Consider the following 27770-nt stretch of genomic DNA (forward strand, 5'->3'; position numbering starts at 1 on the left):
GTCTTATGGAAGCAGCTTCCAGGTAATATTAAAGAGGCCGACACAGTCTGTACATTTAAGATTAGACTAAAAACGTTACTATTTGACAAAGCTTATGGTCAGGCTAGTTGAAAACTGACTGGACTCACAGTTCAGTCCAAGCTGCCCTATGAGCTATAGTGCTGGGGGAAGTACAGCTACTGAGTCCTATCCCCTGTTTTTCACTCTGCCTACCACTTATCTTTACTTTCTCTTTTTGATTCTAATATCTAGTTGACTAGTCTCCACCACTAGTCACCCGGTGTCCCCTTTCCCCTCTGGGGTCGAGGCTACTTTTTCAGCCGCAGCCGCCTGATTATCCTGACCCCTGGCTGGATGGACGTCCTCGTTGCCCCCCCATCTCATTTGGCTAGCTGGACCCCCTCATGTTCCCTCACCCCATTGCATCCCTACAAACTGGAACTCCTTCTGCTAATATCCATCATCAGTCCTGGTGCATCTATAGCCTGTCCGTCCTGGGAGTGGATCTCTCCTGACTGTGGTTCTCCCCAAGATTTCTCTTCTCCCACTGGGATTTTAGAGTTTTTCCTTGCCGCCACGGCAGGTCTAAGGATGGGGGATGCCCAGGACATGAACTCATCATCTGTGTATCAAATTGACTCTGTAAAGCCCTCTGAGACAACCTTGTTGAGATATAGGGCTATACAAATAAAATTGAATTGAATAGACCATACGCTGTACTCAACATGAAATACGTGTGCATGGCTGTCACCCCAGGAGGAAGCCTCTAGCACATGGATTACTGGAACCATGTCCTATGGTCTGATGAGACGGGGGGGCTTCCTCCTGGGGTGACAGCCATGCACACCAATTTGATGTAGAGTGCGACCTACGGTCTGAGCACTAACAGGCTGACCCCCCAACTCTTCAATCTCTTCAGCAATGCTGACAGCACTCCTGTAACGAGTCACGTGACATTTTGGAGGGAAAATGACAAGCAGTACTCAATTTGGACATTTAGGGATGTGCGTAGTTTCTAAGGGGTGTACTCAGGGGTTTAGATATTAAAATGGCTATATTTGGAGTTATTTTGAGGGAAACATAAATTAACTATTATATAAGCTGCACACAGGCTACTTTTCATTGTGTCAAACTGTCATTTTGTCAAGTGTTGTCACATGAAATTAGTGCTGCAACGATTAATCGATTAACTCGAGTATTCGATTAGAAAAAAAATATTCAAATTAAATGTTGCTGCTTCGAGTATTCGTTTAGTCAAAGTGGCGTAATGGTTTGTTTTGAAAGTGTTTGCATTTAGTTTTATTAATGTGGGTGGATACACTGCCCTCTAGTCTGCCTCATTTCACATGGCTGAATCCAGCTGTTCCCTGTTAAGACCAACATAAGCCAAGTCTTTGTTTGAGCTAATGTTTTTTTTTTTTTTTTTAATGCATTCATAATGTAGTTTAAAGGTATATTTAGCCATTTTTTGTGGGAATGTGTATTTGAACTATTTGTTAAGAGCATTGTAAAAAACCTTAGCATTTTATAGCATTTAAACTAGTGGTCTTTTGCTATGTAAGTTGGCCAATTATTCTTTTCTTTTACATATATCCTCTTTTTTTAAAAATTTTATTTATTTTTTTATACCGTTTGAAGCTCAGTTCAGGTATTTGTATTTTTTATGTTCCTCATCCAATTACTCGATTATTCGAACTAGTTCATCGATTAATCGACTACTAAAATAATCGATAGCTGCAGCCCTAAATTATATTCTTCAATATCTGCAAAAATGCGAGGGGTGTACTCACTTTTGTGATACACTGTACTTACGGGCGGATTTTGTTAAACCGATTTTTGTACAGACAAAAATCTTGCTTGGTACCTAAAGATTTTCCAAACAATCAAAATTTAAAAATGACAAACACATAAAAGCCCAGAATGCATATGTGAATGACACATTCTTTGAAAGGTGTGCGTTTCCTGAGTCTCGGTGGACCGGGGCGGAATTATCCGGAACTGCTGCTTACGATCGGCCCGTCAGCTTAACTCCTTCAGTGCGAGCGACGAGAAAACTGGTCAACCGGAATCCAACGACTATGGGTATAGACGTCAATTGCACCGAATAAGATCATGCTAATACTGCTGCTCTAAATCCAATCGGACTACATTGGAGGTTAAAGAACAGAAAACATCGTGATTCCGTACATACGGTATATAAAAATACAAACGTTTCACTATCCTCTCGAAAAGACAGTTTAAAAACTTCAACTATGTCAAATGTACAAGTTAGCTGTACCTCTAGAGCGTAGCAACTATCTGTAAATGCTGTGAAAAAAATATTCTCCCATGCTGCTGGCCATTACTATTCTTATTTTCTACATTAAATATGGATTCATGTACAAAGCAACAGTCAAAAATAAGAGTGGGAGAAAAGTCAGTCCCTCGCTTGTCCTATGGTAACTTTCTCCAACAACTCACCTCATCAGATCACAGTTTCGTCACTAACAGGCTAAGCTATGTCCTATACTTGTCCTCATTTCAAAGACGGTCCTACTCAAGTATGATGCATCTTGACTGGGCGAGCGCCCCCTGGCTGCACAGCTCAGATAAATACAGCACCAACTTCAAAAGGTTTGGTGGGTTTTTAAGAAATGGAGCAAAACCTTCAATCTTACTTGTCTTTATTTTCCCTTTCTTTCTGGCCAGTTGCATTCTCGTTTTTTTTACCAGGGCGGGGAGGACGGCAAGACTTGGGACAAGAAAGGCATGCTATCCACCGGCCTCATGGCGATGTTAAGCGGGCCGGCGATATTCATTGGCATGGGGGTGGTTATTGCCACGGGGTGGGCGATATTCATGGACGCGGTGGCGGGGATGTTGACCGACGCGATGTTGACGGGCCCGGTGATGGTGAGGGGATGCTGAAGGTTGACCGGCGACGTGATGTTGACCGTGTTGGTGCTAATGTTCATTTGCGCCGCGATGGTGACGGCGTTATTGTTGTTATTGGAATTGCCCCGATTCATGGCCGTGGTGATGGGAGCCGAGATGGTCACGGGGGTGGCTGAGGCAGAGTTGCAGACCTCGTCTGGGGAGGAAATCATAGGGCAGAGTTGAAATGAGTGGTCCGCAATATGGGAAAATGCTCTATTACTATATATAGGCTATTTTATACGATATCATGTACAGTGCCCTCCATAATTATTGGCACCCCTGAAAAAGATGCGTTTTTTAGCTTCTAATAATTTTTTTTTTTTTTGATTCAAATAATATGGGACCTTAATGGAAAAAAAGAGAAATCCAACCTTCAATACAAGTGCATTCATTCAGTGGGGAAAAAAATCCCACCTAAAGAAATAATTATTTGACATCAAATAATGTGTGTCACAATTATTAGCACCCCTGGTGTTAATACTTTGTACAACCCCCTTTTTCCAACAAATCAAGGTCTGGGGACTGAGATGGCCATGAGAGGAGCTTGATTTTGTGTCTGGTGAGCCATTTCTGTGTAGATTTGGCCATATGTTTAGGGTCATTGTCTTGCTTAAAGACCCAGTGACGACCCATCTTCAGCTTTCGGGCAGAGGGCAACAGATTCCGATTTAAAATGTCCTGGTATTTCAAAGCATTCATGATTCCATGCACCCTAACAAGGTTCCTAGGGCCTTTGGAAGTCAAATAGCCCCACAGCATCACTGACCCACCCCCATACTTCACAGTGGGTATGAGGTGCTTTTCAGCATGCACATCTTTTGTGGCATGCCAGACCCACTTAGAGTGTTTGTTGCAGAAAAGCTCAATCTTGGTCTTACACAAAAATACACACGGTCCCAGGCTTCAACTGGGACTGTGTGCTTTGGTCAGGTGAGACCAAGTTTGAGCACAGTCCCAGTTGAAGCCTGGGACCGTGTGTATTTTTGTGTGAGACCAAGATTGATCTTTTTTCCAACACTGGGTCTTTCAGCAAGACAATGACCCTAAACATATGGCCAAATCTACACAGAATGGTTCACCAGACACAAAATCAAGCTTCTCCCATGGCCATCTCAGTCCCCACACAACACATTTGTTGGGTTGTACAAAGTATTAACACCAGGGGTACGGCAAACGAACCATCATGAAGCCATAAAATTGGCAAATGTAACGCTCAAAGTTCATTTCTTCAGTTACTGTTCGAGTTGTTTCATGACTTGTTGATTATGCTATCCAGTTTGTTGTTATGTGATCAATTTTGTTTCAATTTAAAACCATGAGTTTGAATGACCTGCTGTTATGAGCCGGATGTAGGGCTGCAGCTATCCATTATTTAAGTACCGGAAGTTTCAGAATATAAGCCGCTACTTTTTTCCTTCATTTTGAATCCTGCGGCTGATAGTTCAGTGGGGCTTATTTGTTGATTTATTTGGGTTAATAGCTAACACGTTTTTGACAGCAACATCATAAGACAGTCATAACTATGACATGACACCATCACTGGCATTACTGAATGCTTATGCCAGATGTCATTAAGTGTCATCCGGCAAAACCTTTTACGTCTATTCAAAAGTGAGATCATTTGCCAGATAACAATAAATGACATCTGTTTTTAGCATTCATTAATGCTCATGCCAGTGTCATGCCATTGTTATGATTGTCTAATGACAGTCTGATGGCGCCACTGTCAAATAAAGTGTTACCAAATACCATAACTAGCAAGTAATGAGACAACTGGAACAGCAACTGGAGAAATAATTAGCACAGAACAGGAATTTAGTTTTTTATTTACTTCTACAGTGCTGCAACGCATGCTAGGAGGCATGTTGGAGAGTAACAATGTTGACAGCAGGTGGCAGCAGAGGTGGACTGTCCCCCCAGGGGTCAGGAATGGCAAAATAAAGCTTCTTGCAGCAATGAAGCTTTGCAGCCAATTGCTTCAAAGCTTAACGGTGGTTCATTTGGTCTTATGACATTCGTATGATGCCTCTGTCGAATAAAGTGTTTGAAATACCTTTGTTACAGGAGTTGAAGTTTGTTTGCCCGTGAGTCTTCAGATGGCTGGTGATGTAAGCTGCACTTAGCATCTTCCCACAGATGCTGCAGGTCACCTTCCCCTCGTGTCTGATCATATGAGAACGCAGACGGTCTTTGGTGGCAAAAGCAGATGTACACGCCTGCAAGTGCCCGGAAGTCAAAGGTCAGGGAAGTGTCACGATAACATCATGAACAAATATCAAAGAAACTAAGTACAACGTACCGTCACTTGACATTTAAACGGCCGTTCAGAAGAATGAACGTGCTTGACGTGACAACTCAAGTGGTCTGGCCTGGCAAAAAAAAAAAAAAAAAAAAAAATTGTAAATGTGGTGATCTGCAAGGTATCGTGGACTAACAGTTTTATACCCAAACTTGAGTCATCATTTAAATAAAACACCTTAGTTTGTTTACTTTTCCACTTTCAAAAGACTGGAGTGGAATTTATTTCTCAAATTAGTGTCAGATGCGGTAATCTATAATTTTGTTAGTATTGCAATTAACATTAAATGCCAAAGTGACGTTTCATACATGCTTATACACAGTGCTGGCCAAAAGTGTTGGCACCCCTGCAATTCTGTCAGATCATGCTCAATTTCTCCCAGTAATATCTTCATTTATTTTGCTTCAAAAATGGGCCGGACAAAAGTATGGGGCCCCCTTTGAAAAAAATCATGTGATGCTTCTTTAATTTGTGTAATTAACAGCACCTGTTACTTGCCTGTGGCATATAACAGGTGGTGGCAATACCTAATCACACGTGCAGATAGTTAAAATGGATTAAAGTTGACTCAACCTCGGTCCTGTGTCCTTGTGTGTACCAAATTGAGCATGGAGAAAAGAAAAAAGACCAAAGAAATGTCTGAGGACTTAAGAAGCAAAACTGTGACGAAGCATGGGCTCGCAAGGCTACAAGTCCATCTCCAAAGACCTGAATGTTCCTGTGTCTACCGTGCGCAGTGTCATCAATAAGTGTAAAGCCCACGGCACTGTGGCTAACCTCCCTAGATGTGGACGGAAAAGAAAAATTGACGAGAGATTTCAACAAAAGATTGTGTGGATGGCGGATAAAGAACCTCCACTAACATCCCAAAAAGTTCAAGCTGCCCCGCAGTCCGAGGGTACAACAGTGTCGACCCGTACTATCCGTCAGCGTCTGAATGAAAAGGGACTCTATGGTAGGATACCCAGGGAGACCCCGCTTCTGACCCAGAGACATAAAAAAGCTCAACTGGAGTTTGCCAAAACTTACCTGGGAAAGCCAAAAATGTTTTGAAAGAATGTTCTCTGGTCAGATAAGACAAAAGTAGAGCTTTTTGGGAAAATGAATCAACATAGAGTTTACAGGGGGAAAAAACGAGGCCTTCAAAGAAAAGAACACTGTTCCCACAGTCAAACATGGCAGAGGTTCCCTATGTTTTGGGGTTGCTTTGCTACCTCTGGCACTGGACTGCTTGACCATGTGCATGGCATTATGAAGTCTGAATACAAATTTTGCAGCGTAATGTAGGGCCCAGCGTGAGAAAGCTGGGTCTCCCTCAGAGGTCATGGGCCTTCCAGCAGTACAAATACGCAAAACACAGTTCAAAAAGCACTAGAAAATGGTTTGAGAAAAAGCACTAGAGACTTCTAAAGTGACCAGCAATGAGTCCAGGCCTGAATCCCATAGAACACCTGTGGAGATATCTGAAAATGGCACCCTTCAAACCTCAGAGACCTGGAGCAGTTGGCCAAAGAAGAATGGTCTAAAATTCCAGCAGAGCATTGGTAAGAAACTCATGTCTAAAGGTTGTGCTACCAAGCATTAGGCCGAGGGTGCCAATACTTTTGTCCGGCCTATTTTTTGAGTTTTGTGTAAAAATGATAAGGATCTTTTTCCCCCCCCATTCTCTTTTGTGTTTTTTCATTGCAAGCAAAATAAATGAAGATATTGGCACCAAAGCATTTGTAATTGCAATCATTTTCTGGGAGAAATTAAGAATTATCTGACAGAATTGCTGGGGTTCCAATACTTTTGGCCAGCAGTGTGTATATTAGTTGATTTTGTGCACTTGCTTTAATAATGAGGGGCCTGTGTGAACCCTTAAAAAGTTGCGTCAGTGGCAGTTGATTCTGCAGAATCAATCATGCGTGATTCAGTTTGGCCTACTTTCAGGAAGCGCCACATGGAGATGCAACCATTATATTGCACACTTGTTTACTCTCCGTAAAGTGGCGGTTGACATTGACACAGCATTTGCTTACAAAAGTCATAAACTGAGGCGCAAGATTTAAAGTAAGTTCATTCAACTTTGTCTTTTCCCTGGGTTGAAATATTGAAAAAATAAAGCACTCAATTTATATTTCACTCTGTAATTTAAATCACCGGGCTTTGAAATGTGAAACGAAGGTGCTGTAATGCTAGTCCTTCCAAAACAAAAAGGACACCATAATGGCAATGGGCATTGTCAATTGCTTGATTAAAGTAGCGTTCACTTTGCAGCTCTTTGCCTGTTGACCTTTAATGGTGAGTCTCTTGCATTCATAATCTCACTTTGGCATAGATCCACCACTGACAGCTGGATAGTTCTGGTGACGCTGAGAGTTGAATCATGTTAACGGGGTGAGTAAGGGTGACTGCGTTGGCAGCCGCTCGTCAACCGGAAAATTTGTTTCTGCTGGAATTTTTTTTATTGTCTAATGTGAACTGCAGTTAAAGCTTCTCAGTCCTATGAACCTTAACTTTTTCGTTGCTTTTTTGGGCCTAATCCAAGAAACGCAGACAAAGTGGATGCCAACAGATCCGGCTAAGTGACAGTGACTCAGTGGCCTTTTCTTTAGTCACCTTCCAGCATGTAGACGACTGCCTTACCTACGTCACTGTCCTGGAGGCATGCCTGAAAGTGGCTCACATAGAAGTGCTACTGCATAGCACACGCCAACCAGGCACTGCCATGGTTTTAGCAATATTTTCTCTGTTCTTCGAGAATAAATTTAAATTCAAATAACGACCAAAGCTACAGTTTGAAAAGACATCAAGTTGCAATTTGTTTTCTTCATAATCATACCTATTGTCGGATGACCACTGAACCTTGTCCAATGTTGGAAGGGGAATAATGAGAACTATATTTAATTTATGACATTCTAAAAAAATATATATATATATGTATCCAGATCCATCTATTATCTGCCGCTTAATCCGGGGTCGGGTCGCGGGGGCAGCAGCTTTAGCAGGGAAGCCCAGTCTTCCCTCTCCCCAGCCACTTTAACCAACTTCTCTAGCAGGATCCCAAGGCGTTCCCAGGCCAGCCAAGAGATTTTGTCTCTCCAGCGTGCCCTGGGTCGTCCCCGGGGCCTCCTGTTGGTGGGAGATGCGCGGAACACCTCTCCAGGGAGGCGTTCGGGAGACATCCGAACCAGATGCCCGAGCCACCTGAGCTGGCTCCTCCCACAGTGGAGGACCCTGAATCCCTCCCGGATGACCGAGCTTCGCACCCCATCTCTGAGGGAGAGCCCGGACACCCTGGGGAGGAAACATTTCGACTATTTGTCACCTATAGGTGAGGGTAGGAACATTGATCGACTGATAAATCGAAGATCTCCGCCTTTTGGCTCAGCTCCTTTTTCACCACAACGAACTTTGCGCAGTGCAGAGTCCGCATCACTGCAGACGGGGCAATGATCCGCCTGTCAATCTCCCGCTCCCTCTTGCCCTCCCTCGTGAACAAGACCCCAAGATACTTGAACTCCTCCACATGAGGCAGAATCTCATCCCCGACCCAGAGAGGGGCACGCCACCCATTTTCATCCCGACCGCGGACCGCTACAGTGAGAGATGGAGATCACGGTTTGATGAATCTAACAGCACAACATCATAGGGGTGGGCGATATGGCCTTAAATACGTATCACGATAAATGGAGCAGATTTACCTCGATAACGATAAATGACGATAAAGTCGCCCAAGCGGACTGTTGTATAATTTGAAAATCTGAATCAATGCATGAAATACGGATTAACAGTTTCTTGTTGATTTAGTTACCAGCATTCAATTTGATATACAGTATTTAACAATTGTACATGCAGTCTAGACATTAGGTTTATAAAAATGTATTGTAAACAATAAGAATTCAAGTATGAGCATTTATAACAGCGTGTATGGCTTGAACAATGTACATTGTCAAAATCAATATGCCTGTGCAAACATGTCATTGTAACACAAATGACTTGCAGCTTGAACAGTACACTTCAAAAAGACAATTTATTGTTAATGGCTGCTGTGACATGATTATTCAATACAAGTGTTTACTTTATGGTTTCAGCCCCCCCCCAGTGCATTTTTTAATAAATGCAGGCATACATGAACCCCCAAACAGACAGACAGACACACATTAAAGCTATATTGATCTTCTGCAAATGAAACACTTAAGATTTTATGATAGCAATAATGACACAGAATTAAGCACATACAGAAAAATAGCTGGGGCCATTTCTCGGTCATATTACAAGTTTCACCGTTGGATTGTGCTTAATGCTGAATGCTTTACCATCACAAAAGCTATCAGAGAAATCACACACAGTCAGATACAAAATAACGCGACATAGTAATTGCTAGATGCAGTCCGTGCACAATCCACTGATTAAGTTCAGCCGTTTTGACAAGGTTAGAGCCGCTATCCGACTCCATCACGTTCATTTGTAGCGTTAGCCGCTAGCGGCCGCTAGCGTTAGGCGCTAGCGTTAGCCTGTGGCCTGGCTACCAGTAGAAAGCAATGAAAGCACCATCTCCGGAAATCGTGAGAACAAGGGAGTACAACGGGTGAAAGCCCGTCTGGATGCCACCAAGAGTCTATTAAATGTCGGGTGAAAGTTTGGCGAACCTCCCTTAAGCCACACTCCATCACGTTTTGCTTGTAGCATTAGCTGCTAGCGTTAGCTTGCCGGGCTTCTGTTTGATTGGCTTCCTGATGATCACGTGACTCCCTACGTGAGTACATTCACTGCTTTCTTAAAGGGGAATGAACATAGGCGAACAACACAGAGTAAAAGCGGGATGAAAAGACTATTTTCTTGTTTTATTAATTTACCGAATTTACCGACATGGTCAAAATTACGTCAGTCATCGTGAAGAATTTCGGTGACGGTAAATTTTCGGTTTACCGCCCAGCTCTACAACATCATCCGCAAAAAGCAGAGATGTCATGCTGATGCCACCAAACTGGAGCCCCTCAATGCTTGGGCTGCGCCTAGAAATTCTGTCCCTAAAAGTTGAACAGAACAGAACCAGTGAAAAAGGGCGACTTTAACAGAGTCCAACCCTCACTGGGAACGAATTCAACTTACTGCCAGCATACGGACCAAACTCTGACACCGGCCGTACAGGGACTGTACAGCGGGGCTCGGTAACCCATAATTCCAGAGCACCCCCCACAGGAGTGCCCGAGGGACACAGTTGAACACCTTCTCCAAATCCACAAAATACATGATGACCGGTTGGGGGACTCGAACGCACCCTCAAAGACTCTGCTGAAGAATCCCCCGCAAAATCTCAGTTACTAAAAAAATTACATGCAGAAGAGTGACACGCCTCTGCAAGATCGCGTGGACATGGGGGCCGTGCCTCTGGATTGGCAGACAGCTGTGGTGGTCCCTCTCTTTAAAAAAGGGGACCGGAGGGTGTGTTCCAATTATAGGGGGATCACAATCCTCAGCCTCCCTGGGAAGGTCTACTCAGGGGTAATGGAGAGGATGGTCCGTCGGTAAGTCGAATTCCAGATTCAGGAGGAGCAATGCGGTACAGCTCTATACCCTCAGCAGGGTTCTCAGGGTGTCATGGGAGTTCGCTCAACCAGTCTCCATGTGTTTTGTGGACTTAGAGAAAGCGTTGGACCGTGTCCCCTGGGGAGTCATTTGGGGGTGTGCTCCCGGAGTATGGGGTATCGGAATCCCTGATGTGGGGGTTCCGGTCCTTGTATGACTGGTGACAGAGTTTGGTCTCTGTAGCTGGTTGTAAGTCGCATCGGTTTCCAGTGAGGGTGGGACTCCGCCAAGACTGCCCTATGTCACCGGTTCTGTTCTTAACTTTTATGGAGAGAATATCTAGGCGCAGCAGAGGCGTTCAGGGGGTCCAGTTTGGTGGCCTCAGTATTGCATCTCTGCTTTTTGCAGATGTAGTGTTGTTGGCTTCATCAAGCCATGACCATCAACTCTCACTGGAACGGTTCGCAGCCAAATGTGAAGCGGTTGGCATGAGAATCGGCACCTTCAAATCAGAGTCCATGGTCCTCAGTCAGGAAAAGGTGGAATGCCCTCTCCGGGTCAGGGATGAGGTCCTTCCCAACTGGAGGAGTTCAAGTATCTTGGGGTCTTGTTCACGAGTGACGGAAAAATTGACAGGAGACCGACAGTTGGATCGGTGCCGCGTCTGCAGTGTTTCAGACTCTGCACCGGTCCGTCGTGGTGAAGACAGAGCTGAGACGAAAGGCAAAGCTCTCTGTTTACCGGTTGATCTACCTCCCTACCCTCACCTATGGTCACTAGCTGTGGGTCGTGACCGAAACAACAAGATCCCAGATACAAACGGCCGAAATGAGTTTCCTCCGTAGAGTGTCCAGGCTCTCCCTTGCTCCTCTGCATCGAGAGGAGCCAGATGAGGTTGCATGGGTACCTGATCAGGATGCCACCGGGGTGCCTCCCTGGGGAGGTGTTCCCGGACACGTCCCATTGGGAGGAGGCTGCGGGGCCGCCCCAGGACATGCTGGGGATAATGTCTCCTGGTTGGCAGATGAGCTGGATTCAAGTGGCTGGGGAGAGGGAAGTCTGGGCTTCCCGGCTGAAGCTGCTACCTCTGAAACCCGATCTTGGATAAGCGGGAGAAAATATGTATGTACGTGCAGAAGAGACGAATATTTTGAACACTACTATATATACCCGCTAGCACAGTTCTATAGTTTCCTTCATTTGTTCCGAGAAGTCTGCAGTTGCTAGTGTTAATTGACAGACAAAAAAATCTAGTTTGTGAAAACGTCTTACCTGGAAAAGCCTTTCCCGCAGACAGAACACACGTAGGGTTTATGAACTCCACCGTCGTGAGAGCGAACGTGGTAGGTCATTCTGTCTTTCCTTTTAAAGCGTTGGTGGCAAATAGGGCATTCGAAGGGCTTTTCGTCAGAATGGGACAGCTTGTGGCGATTCAGGTGGTAAACGTCACGGAAGGCCTTGCCGCACATCTCGCACCCGTGGTTTTTCTTGACGGGTTTGGCAGGTTTTTTGGGTACAGTCTGCTGATGGTGCGCCATGTTGCCCATTGCGGACGTCATCACGCTGGCGCCCGAAGACACGGAAGTGGTCGCCGTGGAAAAGATTCCCGCCGCCGTGGAGATATAGGAAACGTTCCCGTTGTTCTCTCGCTGCATGGTGGAGATCATCGGCACCATGGTCGGGGCCGTCTGGGCCGTCTTCTTTGGCCGCGACACCATTTTGATACCCGTGTGGCTGGACTCGTGGCGTCGCAGGTGGTAGCTGTCGCGGAAGGCTTTGTTGCAGTAGCCGCAAACAAATGGCGTTTTGCCTTTGTGCTCCTTCTTTATCACGGGCACCGGTGGCCGGGTGCCGCCTCCGGCCACATTGTCTTTGAGCAGGTCTAAAGAAATGGAAGGGTTCTTCTGCTCGATTTGAATGGGCAGGACGGGCTTTTGGTCGATTGGTTCGGTTCCCGCGTTAAGAAGAGGCAGCAAGCTATTCTGGGCCACCTGGTGCTGGTGGTGGAGGGCTTCATTGGCCTGCTGGAGTCACAAAAAATGCCATCAAAAACAAAATTTACAAAGAAGAGATCTAGGCAAAGCAGTCGATGACATGTTTGCAAGTGGAAACAGCTTTCAAAAACTAATATACTTAAGCAACACAAGATAACTTTTCTTTCTTTATCAAATATTTCATTGGTGATATGTCGACTGACAACTAATTGAAGTTCACCTCTTGAGGGGTCTATATTGCGTTCACCGGCACTAATTAACTTTGAGGAAGGTGGAGGGAACCCTGCCACACACACACACACACACACACACACACACAAAAAAACTACAAATGTGCTGACTGCTTTACAGCATATGTCACTTCTCCCTTTCCCCATTTATTATAAATACGGAAGTCGATGGGAACACTTTCCCGCAAGTTATGCAAAGATGGCAGAGCAACAAGAGAGACAAAAAGTTTTTTTCGAGGAGGAAAAAAACGGTAGGCTATAAGGATACTCAAGAATAAACATGAGCTTTGCTCTCACTCACTGGCATGACGACCCCAGCCCCCTGACCCTCAACCGAACTCGTCAACGCTAACAGGGTTCTGAGTTCAGGTGGGGGTGTTAGCCACACGGTTGCTAACAGTCATATGCTATTGTTTAGCCACAACTGGATTCATTACCTTTTTACTCTTCATCCTTCACACAGCCACTAGAAACAGGAATGTCGTTTAATCAATCTGCAGGCGACCGGAAGGTTGATTAATGATTGACTGATTGATTGATTGATTGATTGATGATTTTATGACATTGTGCAGGTGTGCGCTGGTCCTCATGGGAAACACAGTCCTCCTTAAGGTTAAACAATACCGATTTTGACCAAAACTGAAAAGTTACACAGTGTTGCTTTAATGAGTCATTTTATCAAGTACCGTATTTTTCGGACTATAAGTCGCGGTTTTTTTCATATTTTGGCTGGGGGTGCGACTTATACTCAGGAGCGACTTATGTGTGGAATTATTAACACATTATGATATAATTTCACATGTTATTTTGGTGTTTTGCAGTGACACTGATGGTTTTCTAAAGTTGTTAGCATGTTCTTATGCTATAGTTATCTGAATAACTATAGCTATGGCCACGTTCGCGTTCTGCCTTTGGCAGTGTATGTTCAATTGTATTATTGACTTTTTTATCTTGAAATGGATGCATTTAGTTTGTGGCGCTTTCACGCCCACGTGAGGGCGCACTCGCACTTGTTTACGTGACACACCAGAAGAAGACGGACAGCTACGTAGCTCTGAGTGAGTGAGTGAGTGGGCGAGTTAGCTAGAGAGAATAGACGGATGCGAACCTACTTTCATTGTTTATGCTTTTAAATCATCTCTACAGAGGCAACGCCTGCGTGTATCATCTTTTCTGTTGTTGTTGTTGTTGTGTGTTTTCCACCCGCGATCGGACACTTAGAGCCAGTTGTGTGGTTGTTTGAACGATGTGCTAATGATAGCGAACGCATGCTAACCTGTTACTTATTACTAATAGTACCTAATTATCATTTATTTACGTTGATGCGAACCTGTTTTCTATCGAGGACCAAATTGATTCAGCAAATTATATGGACGTCCAGCATTGTCTTTTGGGAGTTCGCTGTATAGCCAGGACCGAGCCGTAACGTAGGACAGTATATTCACATTTCGTTGTTCATACACTGTACACTGTACATTTATTTAGCATGTTGTTCTCTATTGTATTTTTATATTAAATTGCCTTTCAAGATGACATGTCTGTTCTATGTGTTGGATTTTATCAAGTAAATTTCCCCCAAAAATTCGACTTATACTCCGGTGCGACTTGTATATGTTTTTTTTCTCTTCGTTGGGCATTTTATGGCTGGATCGACTTATACTCAGGAGCGACGTGTAGTCCGTAAAATACGGTATATCATTGTACAAGACACAGACCGATGATCGGCCAATTATCGGCACCGATATTTGGAAATTTGACGTAGATTGGTATCGGCCTTTTTTTATTTTGTTTAATCCGATCCGCCGATATGAAAAAAAAAAAGAATTTAAAACTGGATTATTTATTTCAGCTCAGATGTAGCCGCGCCTCTCTCTTCTGCACTAGGATTCACCCTCTCCTCTTATTGGTTAAATGGTAATGGCAAATGGAGTCTCTCCACCTTTTTAAGGCCCTCAAAGCGCTCCACACTATATCTTCATCTACCTACTGGTGATGCAGCACCAGGAGCAACGTGGGGTTTAGCGTGGTTCAATAAACATGCTTTATTCATTTTAAACGAAGTTCAGTGTTTACATTATTCAAAATTTTTTACACCAATTTTCACACTTTTACTGCAAATGAATAACGGCTCCAAAAATCAGTTATCGGCCCCTCTTACAAGTAATAATCGGGATTGGTCCCGAAGAACCCATATCGGTTGATCTCTAAATTGTACCATTATTTAGAGTTACGTTGTTGAATGTGGCGACAATACAGGCAGTCCCCGGGTTACGAACGAGTTCCGTTCCAACGCAGGCAACGTTACCCGAAGTTGGAATTAACCGTTTAAGTACCCCTAAATTTCAAGATAACTATACAAAAACATGTACTCTATGTCATTGTACATCCTCGCCAAGACGTTGGTGCTAAGTCCTACCTAAATTAAATTACAATTTTCAATCACAGCAATTTAGAGTTGCGTTTATAACTAGCTGCTAATACAGCAGTAACAATCCACACAAACGATGTACAGGTGTTGCCTCTGTGGATGCTTCAAAAGCATCAAATGTGCGTGCAGGCTTAGAGCTGTAATCCTTTCCCCTCTCTCTCACTTGGCTGAACGACTTCTTCGTGAGAGCAAAAATGCGCTCTTCCTCGTGTGTGCATCACAAAGCACAAGTCAGCATTATCAGTTAAAAAAAAATTAAAGACTAAAGGCAAAATGGCAACAAGACACTGGTGTCGTAAAGTCGAAATTACGTACGCCGAGTACGTCGTAAATCGGGGACTACTTGTACATTAAATTCAAAGGGTCAGTAAGCCACCACAATAATCTAATGAATGCTGCAACGATTAATTGATTAACTCAAGTATTCCATTAGAAAAAAAAAATCAGAATTAAATTTTGCTGCTTCGAGTATTCGTTTAATTAAAGCGGGGTTGTAAGGGTTTACTTTGAGAGTGTTTGCACTTAGTTTTATTGGATACACTGCCCTCTGGTCTGTCTCATTTCACATGGGTGAACCCAGCTGCTCCCTGTTAAGACCAACATAAGCTAATTTGTTGTTTGAGCTAACGTTGTTTGAATGCATTCGGAATTTTTAAGTATATTTAGCCATTTCTTTGTGGCAATGTGTGTCTAAACAATTTGTTAAGAGCATTGTTAAAAAAAAAAAAAAAAGGAACATTAGCATTTTATAGCATTTAAGCTAATGGACTATTGCTATGTAAGTTAGCCAATTATTTTGTTGTACATAGATCCTCATTTATTTTTTAAAAATTTTTTATAACGTTTGAGGGTCAGCCATGGTATTTTAATTTTTAATGTTTTCTTTATCCATTTACTCGATGATCCGACTAACTAGTTCATCGATTATTCGACTCCTAAAATAATCGATAGCTGCAGCCTTAATCTAATCATTGCAGTCTCATTATATTAAACGCAAATAACATACTGTAACCTTATTTAATTATCACTTTACATGAATGAAATCCCTTGACGACATTGAAATTGAATTGCTGACGAAACAAGTGTTGCATTTCACAACATCAGTGACTTTCTAAAAACCTAAGAATGTTAGTGACAACATTGTTTCGTCTCCGGTCAAGGCCTAAATTGTCAAGTATGAGAGCCGGGCTGTGCTGTACATTTTGGATGTGGATTTGTCATTCATGACGCCGACGCCACATGACACCGACACAAAAGAATCCAAATACAGTATTAAAAAATGATCCAATTATGGCCCTGCTGATTCATCTTATGACTGTGAAACATGCATTCCAAACCAGAGGCATAAGAGAGTGTCTCATACAGCCAGAAATTCTGTCCGATCACTTTTCTTGTCATAACGGTCATTGTCCAAGGTACAAACATTTTAGTGCTGCAACAATTAATCGGTTAACTCAATTAGAAAAAAAGCTTCGAATCAAATTTTGCTGCTCCGAGTATTCGTTTAATTATATATTTATATTTGATTTGAGAGTGTTTGCATTTAGTTTCATGGATTAGGGTGGATACACTGCCCTCTCATGGTAACAGTGAATATAGCATAACTCATTTAACATAACTGAATCCAGCTGCTCCCTGTTAGGACCGATAAAAGGTAAGTTTTGTTTGAGTTAATGTTTTTTTTATGCATTTGTGATTTAGTTAATAGGTATAATTAGCCGTTTTTGGTGGGAATATGTGCTTGAACCATTGTAAAAGAACATTAGCATTTTATAGTGTTTGAGCTAGCGGACCTTAGCAATGCAAGTTAGCCAATTGGTCTTTTGTTGTACTTTGATCCTCATTTATTTATTTTTTTTCATACCATTTGAGGCTAAGCTCAGGTATTTTAATTATTGCTTTTGTGAAATAAAAATTCACCAGACACAAAATCAAGCTCCTCCCATGGCCATCTCAGTCCCCAGACCTTGTTTTGTTGGCAAAAGGGGGTTGTACAAAGTATTAACGCCAGGGGTGCTAATAATTGTGACACACATTATTTGATGTCAAATATTTTTTTCTTTGTGTGGGATTTTTTCCCCACTGAATGAATGCACTTGTATTGAATGTTGGATTTTTCTCTTTTTCCATTAAGGTCCCATATTATTTGAATAAAAAAAATATATATTAGAAGCTAAAAAATGCATCTTTTTCAGGGTTGCTAATAATTATGGAGGGCACTGTAATGTTTTTCATGCGAGGGCGTGTATATAATGTCCCACTTCCGCTTTACGATGTGACGTCACGGTCTAAAAAATAGCCTGCGTGCGGTACGCCACTTCCAATCATCCCTAGTAAAAATTCCACCTTAAAATATGTCAGCGAAGAGCATATGAAAATTCATCTGGGGCAATATGAAAACATCAATGTGCTGTTTGCTGAATAAAACCCAAGCAAAGTGTTGTCAACCATCAGAAAGAAAAAAAAAAGGCGAAGGTGAAATGCTTGACCTTTCCCCTTTAAGTTCAATCATCCATTGAGGAAGGGCAGCCAAGAAAGAAGAGTTTAGAGCCTGGGCTCGGAAAGAAAAATGAACCACACAATGTCCTCCTTATGTCATCTAGCCTATTGTGAAAGACACAAATCTGAGCAGTGATGCACTAGGGCCACAGCGGGGGTTCTTTGTATGCTCATCTTCATTGATTTGGCTCATCCATTCATGAGCCTTGGACATTGTTTATCCACACAGCACTCAGCGAAGCTAGCGGTCACTTTTCCGACGCCGACGGGAACTCGTGGCCGAGACCGCCCGTTTGTCCGAGCACCTGGTCGCACTTGCCACCTACTAGGATTAGTTATCCGAATGAAATGCACTGGCGCAGCAGGCGCCGGGCTGCTTTTCGGGTGGCGAGCAGACATCACCTGGTGTGCTAATGGTGCGCGCCAGTAAAAAGCTGCCGCGCCTTCATGCGGCTCTGAGCGTTTTGACACAAATGCGCTCTGACAACTGAGGCTGCTTGCTCATAAATAACATCAAAATGGAGGGAGTGTCCCGATGGCTTCGCGGGCCACTGTAGAATTGAACGGCAACTCACAGCCTGAGTCCGATTATGCGCTGTCGTTCCTCCTCCGTCTTTTGTGTCTCACTATACAGCTGCTTGGCATAATCCCCATTTTGGAGCCAAACAAAGACCATGTAAAAAATGATGGAGGGGGGTGAGAAAACACCAACATAAAATAGGATTCAGTTTTGTTGATTAAAAAAAAAAAAGTCCTTCGGTTTGGTTTTAAACCGTTTCTAAAGTTCTACAAACTAAAATTTGAAGCTAGTATGATCGCAAAGTATCATTAGGAAACTATCTGGAACTAAAAACCTTTACCTGTGGTGGAGAGGTAAGACAAACTTAAAAAATATAAAGCCAAACTTAACAATCTCAAAAACTGAAGATTTTAGCAAACATTTAGTTTAGCAGGCTAAGGTAGGCCGTCTTTTTGCCCCGTTAGCCTCAATGTAGCAATGCTAACGTTTACAGTGTTTAACTTTGATGTGTTTCCTTATTTTGTATGACTGAACTTTAATTCCAGGGCGTGTTGATGACCAATAAACATCTGTGAAAGGAAGTGGAGTTTCATATGTCATCAACACGTACGCACAAATGTATGCACGCACACGGCGATAAAACGCAGCAAGGAAAATTAGTGCCCTCATTTTATTTACCGTGCGATAAATGGACTCATTGCATATCGCAACAGGTTTAGCAACTTCAATAAAACATGTCGTTAGTTAGTTATATGGGCTTACGATCTGCCAGCCCGTTCTCCTGTCGTCTTCAAAAATTACAACTTTAGGTGTTCATTCACCGAGTGTCCAACATTCTCAACTTTCCATGCATATATTTTTTAAACCCTTCATTAAATGTCGACAGGATGTTGTGCTTGACGACGCATTCATGTCATCGATGACGTCGACTAGTCGAACAGCTCTAATTTGGTTAAAGTTTTATAATTGTGTACACAACATTAATTCTACTGCTGTAAAAATATGCAAACTAACAGGAAATCTTCTTTAAAAACTTTGTTTCTTACAATATTTAGCGCAATTACAACGCCGCATAAAGGCAGTACGTCAAAATAACTCAATACTAAATCGTTATTGGAGCACTATTTTTAGTGTCCATGCAAAGAGTGTGCATCTGATCAAAATTTTAATATGAAAACTAATTGGATTGAGGAATTTTTGGCCATGTAAACGTAGCCGGAGAGTATTGGATTTGGTCACTAGATCGGATCCGATCCAGTAGTCATGTGTTTTCAGTAGCATCATGCTTTTCGGCTGTTGTAATGCAAACAAGGCAAATTTTATCTGCTGAGTGAGACTATTGCTCTTTAGAAACTAATAGAGTTACAACGATTAATTGATTAACTCGAGTAATTCGATTGGAAAAAAAGCTTAGAATCAAATTTCGCTGCTTTGAGTATTCGTTTAATAGCGTCCCGCACGAATGCTATTTTCAGACCGCGCCGTCACCATCGTAATGCAGAAATGGGACATTATAAACACGACCTCGCATACAACCCATGTTTGTACTGCTTGTTTTCTGACGGTAATCTTTCAAAAAAGAACACGCTGATCAAACACTGCTGCTATGGAACTTGTAGAAATGACTAGAGATTACGACATATGAAGGATGTTTTCTTCATGCGTTTCTCGAAACCAAAAACTCAATCAACTTGCACGGACTTCCGAAAGACCAGTCTAATGCCAGCTGGGTAAAGCCATTCACATTTCATATGCACTAAACATTTCGTTGGGCGCTGTGGTCCTACAGAGGACGAAGAGGTAAGGCATTTTGATGTTTTGACTTATTTTTTAGCGTGGCGTTTTGTCATGCTGGTTCTGTCTGACAATGAATGACCTGAAAAAAATAAAAATGGTATCTGACTGCCACTGTTATTTTTTCTGTTGTTAAAAAAACACCTTTAGTAAGAGGGAAGTGTAAATTAATGATAGAATTAAAGATTTGTTATTAACGAAAAAAAATTAAAAGTGTTTGTTGGCTGTCACTGAGTAGCATTTGCAATTGCTACACAAAAATAGCAATGTAAATTGCTCCCAAGAACGGTCATCATTTTCGGACAGAATTGGTAGGTTTAGCTCAGTAAACATCTCGTTCGTACACTATTTCTATTCATTCACTGTTGGGGACAAACGGGAGGTTGACCAAACCTAGCAACAATTGCTAACGTTGTGACTATTAATGAGCAGAAGTAAAGTGTTGCTTGCGGCATGCGATTAGACTGGCATTGTAATGGTTTCTTTTGAAAGTGTTTGCATTTAGTTTTATTGATTTGTCCGGATACACTGGACTCTAGTGGCAAGTTGGCAACAGTGAATATGATATATAACTTATTTAACATGGCTGAATCCAGCTGCTCCCTGTTAAGGCTAACATAATGTATGTTTTTGTTTGATCTAATATGTTTTTTAAGCATTTGTAATTTTGTTTATAGGTATATGTAGACGTTTTTCATCGTAAGAATATGTGTTTGAATGACTTGTTTAGAGTAGGGCTGCAGCGATCGATTATTTTAGTAGTCGATTAATCGGCGAACTAGTTAGTTCGAATAATCGAGTAATCCGAAAAGGAACATAAAAAATTAAAATAGCTGAGCTGAACTCAAATGGTATAAAAAATAAATAAATGAGGATCTATGTACAACAAAAGAACAATTGGCTAACTTACATAACAAAAGTCCGCTAGCTTAAATGCTATAAAATGCTAACTTTTTTTTCTCCAATGCTCTTAACAAATGGTTCAGACTCATTCCCACAAAAAAAAAGGCTAAATATAAACTAAATTATGAATGCATTGAAAATCATTAGCCCAAACAAAAACTTAGTTTACATTGGTCTTAACAGGGAGCAGTTGGATTCAGCCATGTGAAATGAGGCAGACCAGAGGGCAGTGTATCTACCCTAATCAATAAACTAAATGTAAACCCTTTCAAAATAAACCATTACAACGCCACTTTAATTAAACAAATACTCGAAGCAACAAAATTTAATTCGAATTTTTTTTTCTAATTGAATACTCGAGTTAATCGATTAATCGTTGCAGCACTAGTTTAGAGCATTGTGTAAAAAAAAAAAAAGCATTTTACAGCATTCAAGCTAGTGGGCTTTTGTTGTGTAATTTAGGCAAATGCTCACTTGTTGTATTTAGATTCTCCTTTATTTATTTTTTTTTAATACCGTTTGAGACTAATTTATTTTTAAATGAAAGCATAATTTTGCCTAGTTTGAAGAAACACTTTTATTTTATTAGAATTTAATTTTGTATTCACATTCAACGCTCTTCTGAAAGTGCAATCTTAGCAAGCCTTTGTTTTACATCTCGCAAAATTTATTCTGCAAGGTATGAAACGTTCCTAATCCGATGACTCGATTCTTCGAACTAACAAATTGATAGATTAATCGACTACTAAAATAATCGACAGCTGCAGCCCTAACCAAACACACTCAGCAGGAAAAGCAGTACATCATTTTCAAGTAAACACTCCTGGAAGCCACGAACTGTATGTAAAAAACAAAATGTCTGAGCGTTTAACACTGGGACGGCTGGGATTTTTTCTTGTTGTTGCTATTTTTAAGAGTCTAGCCATAAGTTGCAAGCAATCAGTATTTCCCAGGAATTGCACATTTACCAAACAAAACAGCATCAGTGGGCGATTAGTTAAATGTCTTTGCGCTAACTGGCTCTCCTCTAGATTTACTGACCAGAAAAGCAAAGTGGCTCAACTTTAGACTGGCCAGTGTATTAAGAGGGCGCTCCCCATTCTGAAGCTAATGCTAGGAGTTACATTTAATGTCTGATGTTCACTTAGCACAGACCTTTAAAGACTAAAGCAGCATTGTATATTTTCTCTTGTCAAGATAAGAAGAAAAATCTTACCGTGTTTCCAAGCAAGCAAGATTGAGCGCAGCCTAGACTTAAGACTAGGGCTGTCAAACGATTAAAATTTTTAATCGAGTTAATCACAGCTTAAAAATTAATTAATCGTAATTAATCGCAATTCAAACCATCTATAAAATATGCCATATTTTTCTGTAAATTATTGTTGGAATGGAAAGATAAGACAAGACGGATATATACATTCAACATACTGTACATAAGTACTGTATTTGTTTATTATAACAATAAATCAACAAGATGGCATTAACATTAACATTCTGTTAAAGTGATCCATGGATAGAAAGACTAGTTCTTAAAAGATAAATGTTAGTACAAGTTATAGGAATTTCATATTAAAACCCCTCTTAATGTTTTCGTTTTAATCAAATTTGTAAAATTTTCAATTGGAAAAATAAACTAGTAGGTCGCCATTGTTGATGTCAATAATTACACATTTCTCATGGTCATAAAATCAGTCGCACCCAAGCGCCAGCAGAGGGCGACAAAACACAAGTAACATGTGCACATGACCCTGTTCTGTCATTTTAATCTGTTTGAGCGGGGCATGTGCGTTAATTGCGTCAAATATTCTAACGTGATTAATTTAAAAAATGAATTACCGCCCATTAACGCGATAATTTTGACAGACCTAATTTAGACACATCCTAAACTCCAGTGAGTAGAGTGAGGGAGAGGCGCTGCAAATCTCACATGAGCGACACGACCCAAACACTGCTACGATACAAGCTGACCTACTCTACGTACAATCTGAAAATGTCACGCATTTTGAACATATGAAAGAAATTTTCGTCTTATTGCTGCCTTATCAGACGAAAACTGGCATGTCTCGTTATGTTCGAGTCTCCCAAGCCATGTTTTTAGCTTGTCATCGTCGTGAAATAAATTGTTTGTCGACGAAATATTTTCGTTATCATCATTGTTGACAAAAAACAAGTGTATCATGTAATATTATTGAGGAGCTACCAGCTGAGCTTTTATCAAAAAAAAAAAAAAAAAAAAAAAGTTTTTTACATTAGTTTTATTGGTCTAAAAATATCGGCATCGGCATCAGCAAAACAGCTCGAAAAAAATCTGGTCGGAAGGAAGACCAGTATATGAATTCAAAGACTCAACCAAGCCCATCCAGGACAGGCACATGCAATAATTACATGAAATGCAAATTCCAGTAAGGCAAATATTGGAACATTCATAATTCATATGAAATGACTAAGAAAGCATCAAATCAGCTAAGCATTTACTTTCTTCTGTTCTCTTACAATAATGTCAACTAAGGCTGCAGCTATCGATTATTTTAGTAGTCGATTAATCTATCATCTAGTCAGTTCGAATAATCGAGTCATCAGGAGATGAAAAACTGACTTAAGATTGCACTTTCAAAAGAGCAGTAAATGCAAACAAGATAAAACTTCACAGAGTAGGACAATGCAGAATTGCACACACCTTAGCTTAGCCTCAAACGGTATTAAAAAATTAAAAAGTACTTAAAAGAACAATTGGCTAAATTGCACAGCAAAAGTCCACTAGCTTAAATGCTATGATTTTTTTTTTTTTTTTTTACAAGACTTGTAACAAATCGTTTAAACACTTTATCGAAAAAAGCCAAACTAAATCACAAATGCATAAAAAGAACATTAGCTTATGTTAGTCTTAACAGGGAGCAGCTGGATTCAGCCATGTTAATTGAGGTATGCCATATTCACACTGTTGCAATTAGAGGGCAGTGTATCCATTCAAATCAATAACACTAAATGCAAACACTCTCAAAACAAACCATAATAATGCCACTCTAATAAAACGAACACTCGAAGCAGCAAAATTTAATTCGAAGCTTTTTTTCTAATCGAATTAATCGATTAATCGTTGCAGCACTAATGTCAATGCACTGATGGGTCTTTTCTCGCAGTCCTATAACATGCTGCTTAAGTGGACTAATAGTTCAATACTCTTTAAAATGAAGACTAATATCTGGGTCTTTGCCTTGGTAAAGGCCAGATAGTGTTGTTCTGCAACTTTATCGTACTTATTCTTTCTTTATTCATCTTATTCTCAGCGTTTTTTCAGCGCGCCGCGCAGTCTGAACCTTTGCACCGATTGGCACCGTTCAAGTATCGACACGACCGGAATTTTCAGGCGACGCAGGGAGTTTTTTTTTTTTTAAACAGCCCCGAAAATGTTTCCGTTTGCCCATAAACAGCGATTTTCCGGAAAAAAAAACAACCTGTTTCATAATGTATGCAGTCCTACAATTTTTGACCAAATCACATAATTTGGGCATTAAAAAATTCCGGGACGGTGAGGGGCAGAAAAGTTGTATACAGAATTTAAGGTTCCCTGGAAATTTGTCAAAAAATTTCCATTTTTAATGGGAAATTTCCCCATTCTCTTCCAATTGAATTTACATTGCATTGATGCCTTTGACGGCCATTTATGTCAAATGAATTGATGCTAATGTACTTGTTTTCCATTGATGCCTATGTAAGTCGATGCCATTGACGGCCATGAAAGTCCAAATATTTTCCCATTCATTTTCAATGTAAAAAAAAAAAAAAAAAAAAAACAATGCACCCAAAACAACAGGAAATGACCAGGTATCAATAGGATGTGTCCCCCAAACTTCCCCGATTCCATTGACGCGTATAGAGTGTGCTGCCATTGACGGCCATGTGAGTCCAAATTTCCCCATTTATTTCTAATGGCCAGTGGTCTCCAAACTACGGCCTGTGGGCTGGATATGGCCCGTCTCCACATTTGGTCCAGCCCCCTGAACAATACCAGAGAGCATTTTGATTTTTTTTTTTTTCCCAATAGTGTTATTTATTTCCTGGCTTTTTTCTGAGGAGAACCCAGACAGGGTTATTTGGTTATTATCTATTTAATTAATAGTGTTATTATATTATATACAATGACCTCCATAATTATTGGCATCCCTGGTTAAGATGTGTTTTTTAGCTTCTAATATTTTTTTTAAATTCAAATAATATGGGACCTTAATGGAGAAAAAAAAAATCCAACCTTCAATACAAGTGCATTTATTCAGTGGGGAAAAATCCCACATAAAGAAATAATTATTTATCCCAGTTGAAGCCTGGGACCGTGTGCTTTGGTCAGATGAGACCAAGATTGAGCTTTTTGGAACCAAACACTCTAAGTGGGTCTGGCGTGCCACGAAAGATGCGCATGCTGAAACCTCATACCTACTGTGAAGTATGGGGGTGGGTCAGTGATGCTGTGGGGCTGTTTCGCTTCTAAAGGGCCTGGGAACGTTGTTAGGGTGCATGGCATCATGAATGCTTTCAAATACCAGGACATTTTAAATCAAAATCTGTTGCCCTCTGCCCGAAAGCTGAAGATGGGTCGTCACTGGGTCTTTCAGCAAGACAACGACCCTAAACATATGGCCAAATCTACACAGAAATGGTTCACCAGACACAAAATCAAGCTCCTCCCATGGCCATCTCAGTCCCCAGACCTTGTTTTGTTGGCAAAGGGGGTTGTACAAAGTATTAACACCAGGGGTGCTAATAATTGTGACACACATTATTTAATGTCAAATAATTATTTCTTTATGTGGGATTTCCCCCCCACTGAATAAATGCACTTGTATTGAAGGTTGGATTTTTCTCTTTTTTTCCATTAAGGTCCCATATTATTTGAATAAAACATATATATATTAGAAGCTAAAAAACACATCTTAACCAGGGGTGCCAATAATTATGGAGGGCACTGTATTATTATTTTTTTATTTTATTTACTTTTGTTCCGTAAAGAATCCATAAAGGGTTATTTGATTGTGGGTTTCTGAAAAACAATTAATTTTCACATTTAGGCACTCCTGCAATCGTCACACTTTTTCAGTTACAAACTGACCCCGACCCCGCATCGGAGAAGGGAAAAGTTATGTGACCCTCACAGGAAAAAGTTTGGGGACCCCTGCTAATGGCGTTTACTATGTTTAATGCAATTGACGGGCACCTTTGTCCATTCTATTCATAGCCCTGGACGGGGCTAAGATCTGTATCTCCGAACAGCAAAGACCAAAAGTAATTTCTCCAGAAATTGCAGTTTCTCGTTACTACATTCAATTAATTGCTATGGCATCATTTGATCTAGCACCCTCATTTATTGAGACGCACAGGTTAGTTGTAGCTACATGCAACTGTCAGGAATGATAATGATTGGCTTGACTTTACGTTCGGGAGCGGATAAGCACTCAAAGTCGTCCCAAAACCAAGAAATAAAACAGCATTAGCCTATTCCTAGCTAGTGTTAGCCCATGTTGTGTGCATAGTTTGAATTCCTATCCGCGACGCTGAGCAGAATAAACACATAAATGGAGAACCCCGGGCTTTTTCTTCTCAATAAAGTTCTTGCATCGTCAGTACTTGGCGAGTTACGCCGTTTCCGTGGCAAGGAACGACTTAACTAGAGTTTGGGGTGAACGTGATGGAGGTATCCCCAAACACCGTTAGCTAACTTGGCTAGTGAACGCTAGTCGCAGCGGGAGGAAAGTTGGCGGCGAACCGCCGTTATCAGCTGCTGAGATTTTTTTTTTCGACACGCACACAATTATGCGGCGTTCAGGGCTGGAAAACAAAATTTTAGATTTTTCCCCCTTCCTTCAGCTGCGGCAAAATCCCAGCAGTGATTTCATGCCCGCGAAGAAAGCGCTCTTTAGTGCGCTAAAGCTGCTGCTGCTGCTGTGTGCGGGTCGATTGTAACGGTGCAGTGCCTCACTTGAAATGATCCCGCATGTTTTACTGGCGTCGACTTGGGAAAACAAACTTCAGAAAATAATCGCGACGTTTCACGACAGCATTCGGCTTTTCCAAACAAACGGCGATTCCTCAACAAATGGTGTTTTTTTTTTATTCATACGCTCGTAAGCATGTTTTGTTCCAGCGTCAATCCCGACCATCTCACAGCTGGAAACCAGGATTCATTTACCATTGTTTTGCTTGGTTACTTCTTTCCACTACCCGTTTAAAAATTCCGTTTGCCGCCAAAACACAGAGTGACTACATTTTCAGCTTTCCCCCGCAGGCGATACGATGACCCGGCGAAATCGTCAACTTACTTGGAAAAGAAACGTACTCCAGCTCGCCTCCATTTCCACACTTAGTAATTCTGTAGGAAACCTAGTAGAAGCCTACAACAAAGCAACCAAACATGGCAGCTGAAACAACTTCCGGTAACCCAAAGGATTGTACCATTTTACTAAACGCGCGGGTGTTAAATCTTTATCGTTTCGTATCCGCGATTTTTTTTTCAATTGTTAAAAGTACAACCATTATTTAAAACTATACTCCTCATTTTCAATCATTAATATATAAATCATACCAGTGGTGATAAACCACCACACAGTTTGTGCGTTTAACATTGCTTTCTAAACACCCCCACGAAATGTTTAGGCCGATTCCGCGAGGTGCAATTTTTATT

General features: G+C 41.4%; 1 protein-coding gene across 1 annotated transcript; it reads right to left on the reverse strand.

Moving 5' to 3' along the window:
• Positions 1-990: 990 nt before the first annotated feature.
• LOC130907021 (vascular endothelial zinc finger 1-like) lies at positions 991-27527 on the reverse strand. Its single transcript, XM_057821842.1, has 5 exons — positions 27409-27527; positions 12002-12753; positions 5216-5285; positions 4970-5132; positions 991-3070 (listed from the first exon to the last, which is right to left on the reverse strand). The coding sequence occupies exons 1-5, from the start codon at positions 27439-27441 to the stop codon at positions 2706-2708; spliced, it is 1383 nt and encodes a 460-aa protein (XP_057677825.1). The 5' UTR covers positions 27442-27527; the 3' UTR covers positions 991-2705.
• Positions 27528-27770: the final 243 nt, after the last annotated feature.

Source organism: Corythoichthys intestinalis, chromosome 18, assembly GCF_030265065.1.
Source record: "Corythoichthys intestinalis isolate RoL2023-P3 chromosome 18, ASM3026506v1, whole genome shotgun sequence".
In the NCBI taxonomy this organism is placed as follows: domain Eukaryota; kingdom Metazoa; phylum Chordata; class Actinopteri; order Syngnathiformes; family Syngnathidae; genus Corythoichthys; species Corythoichthys intestinalis.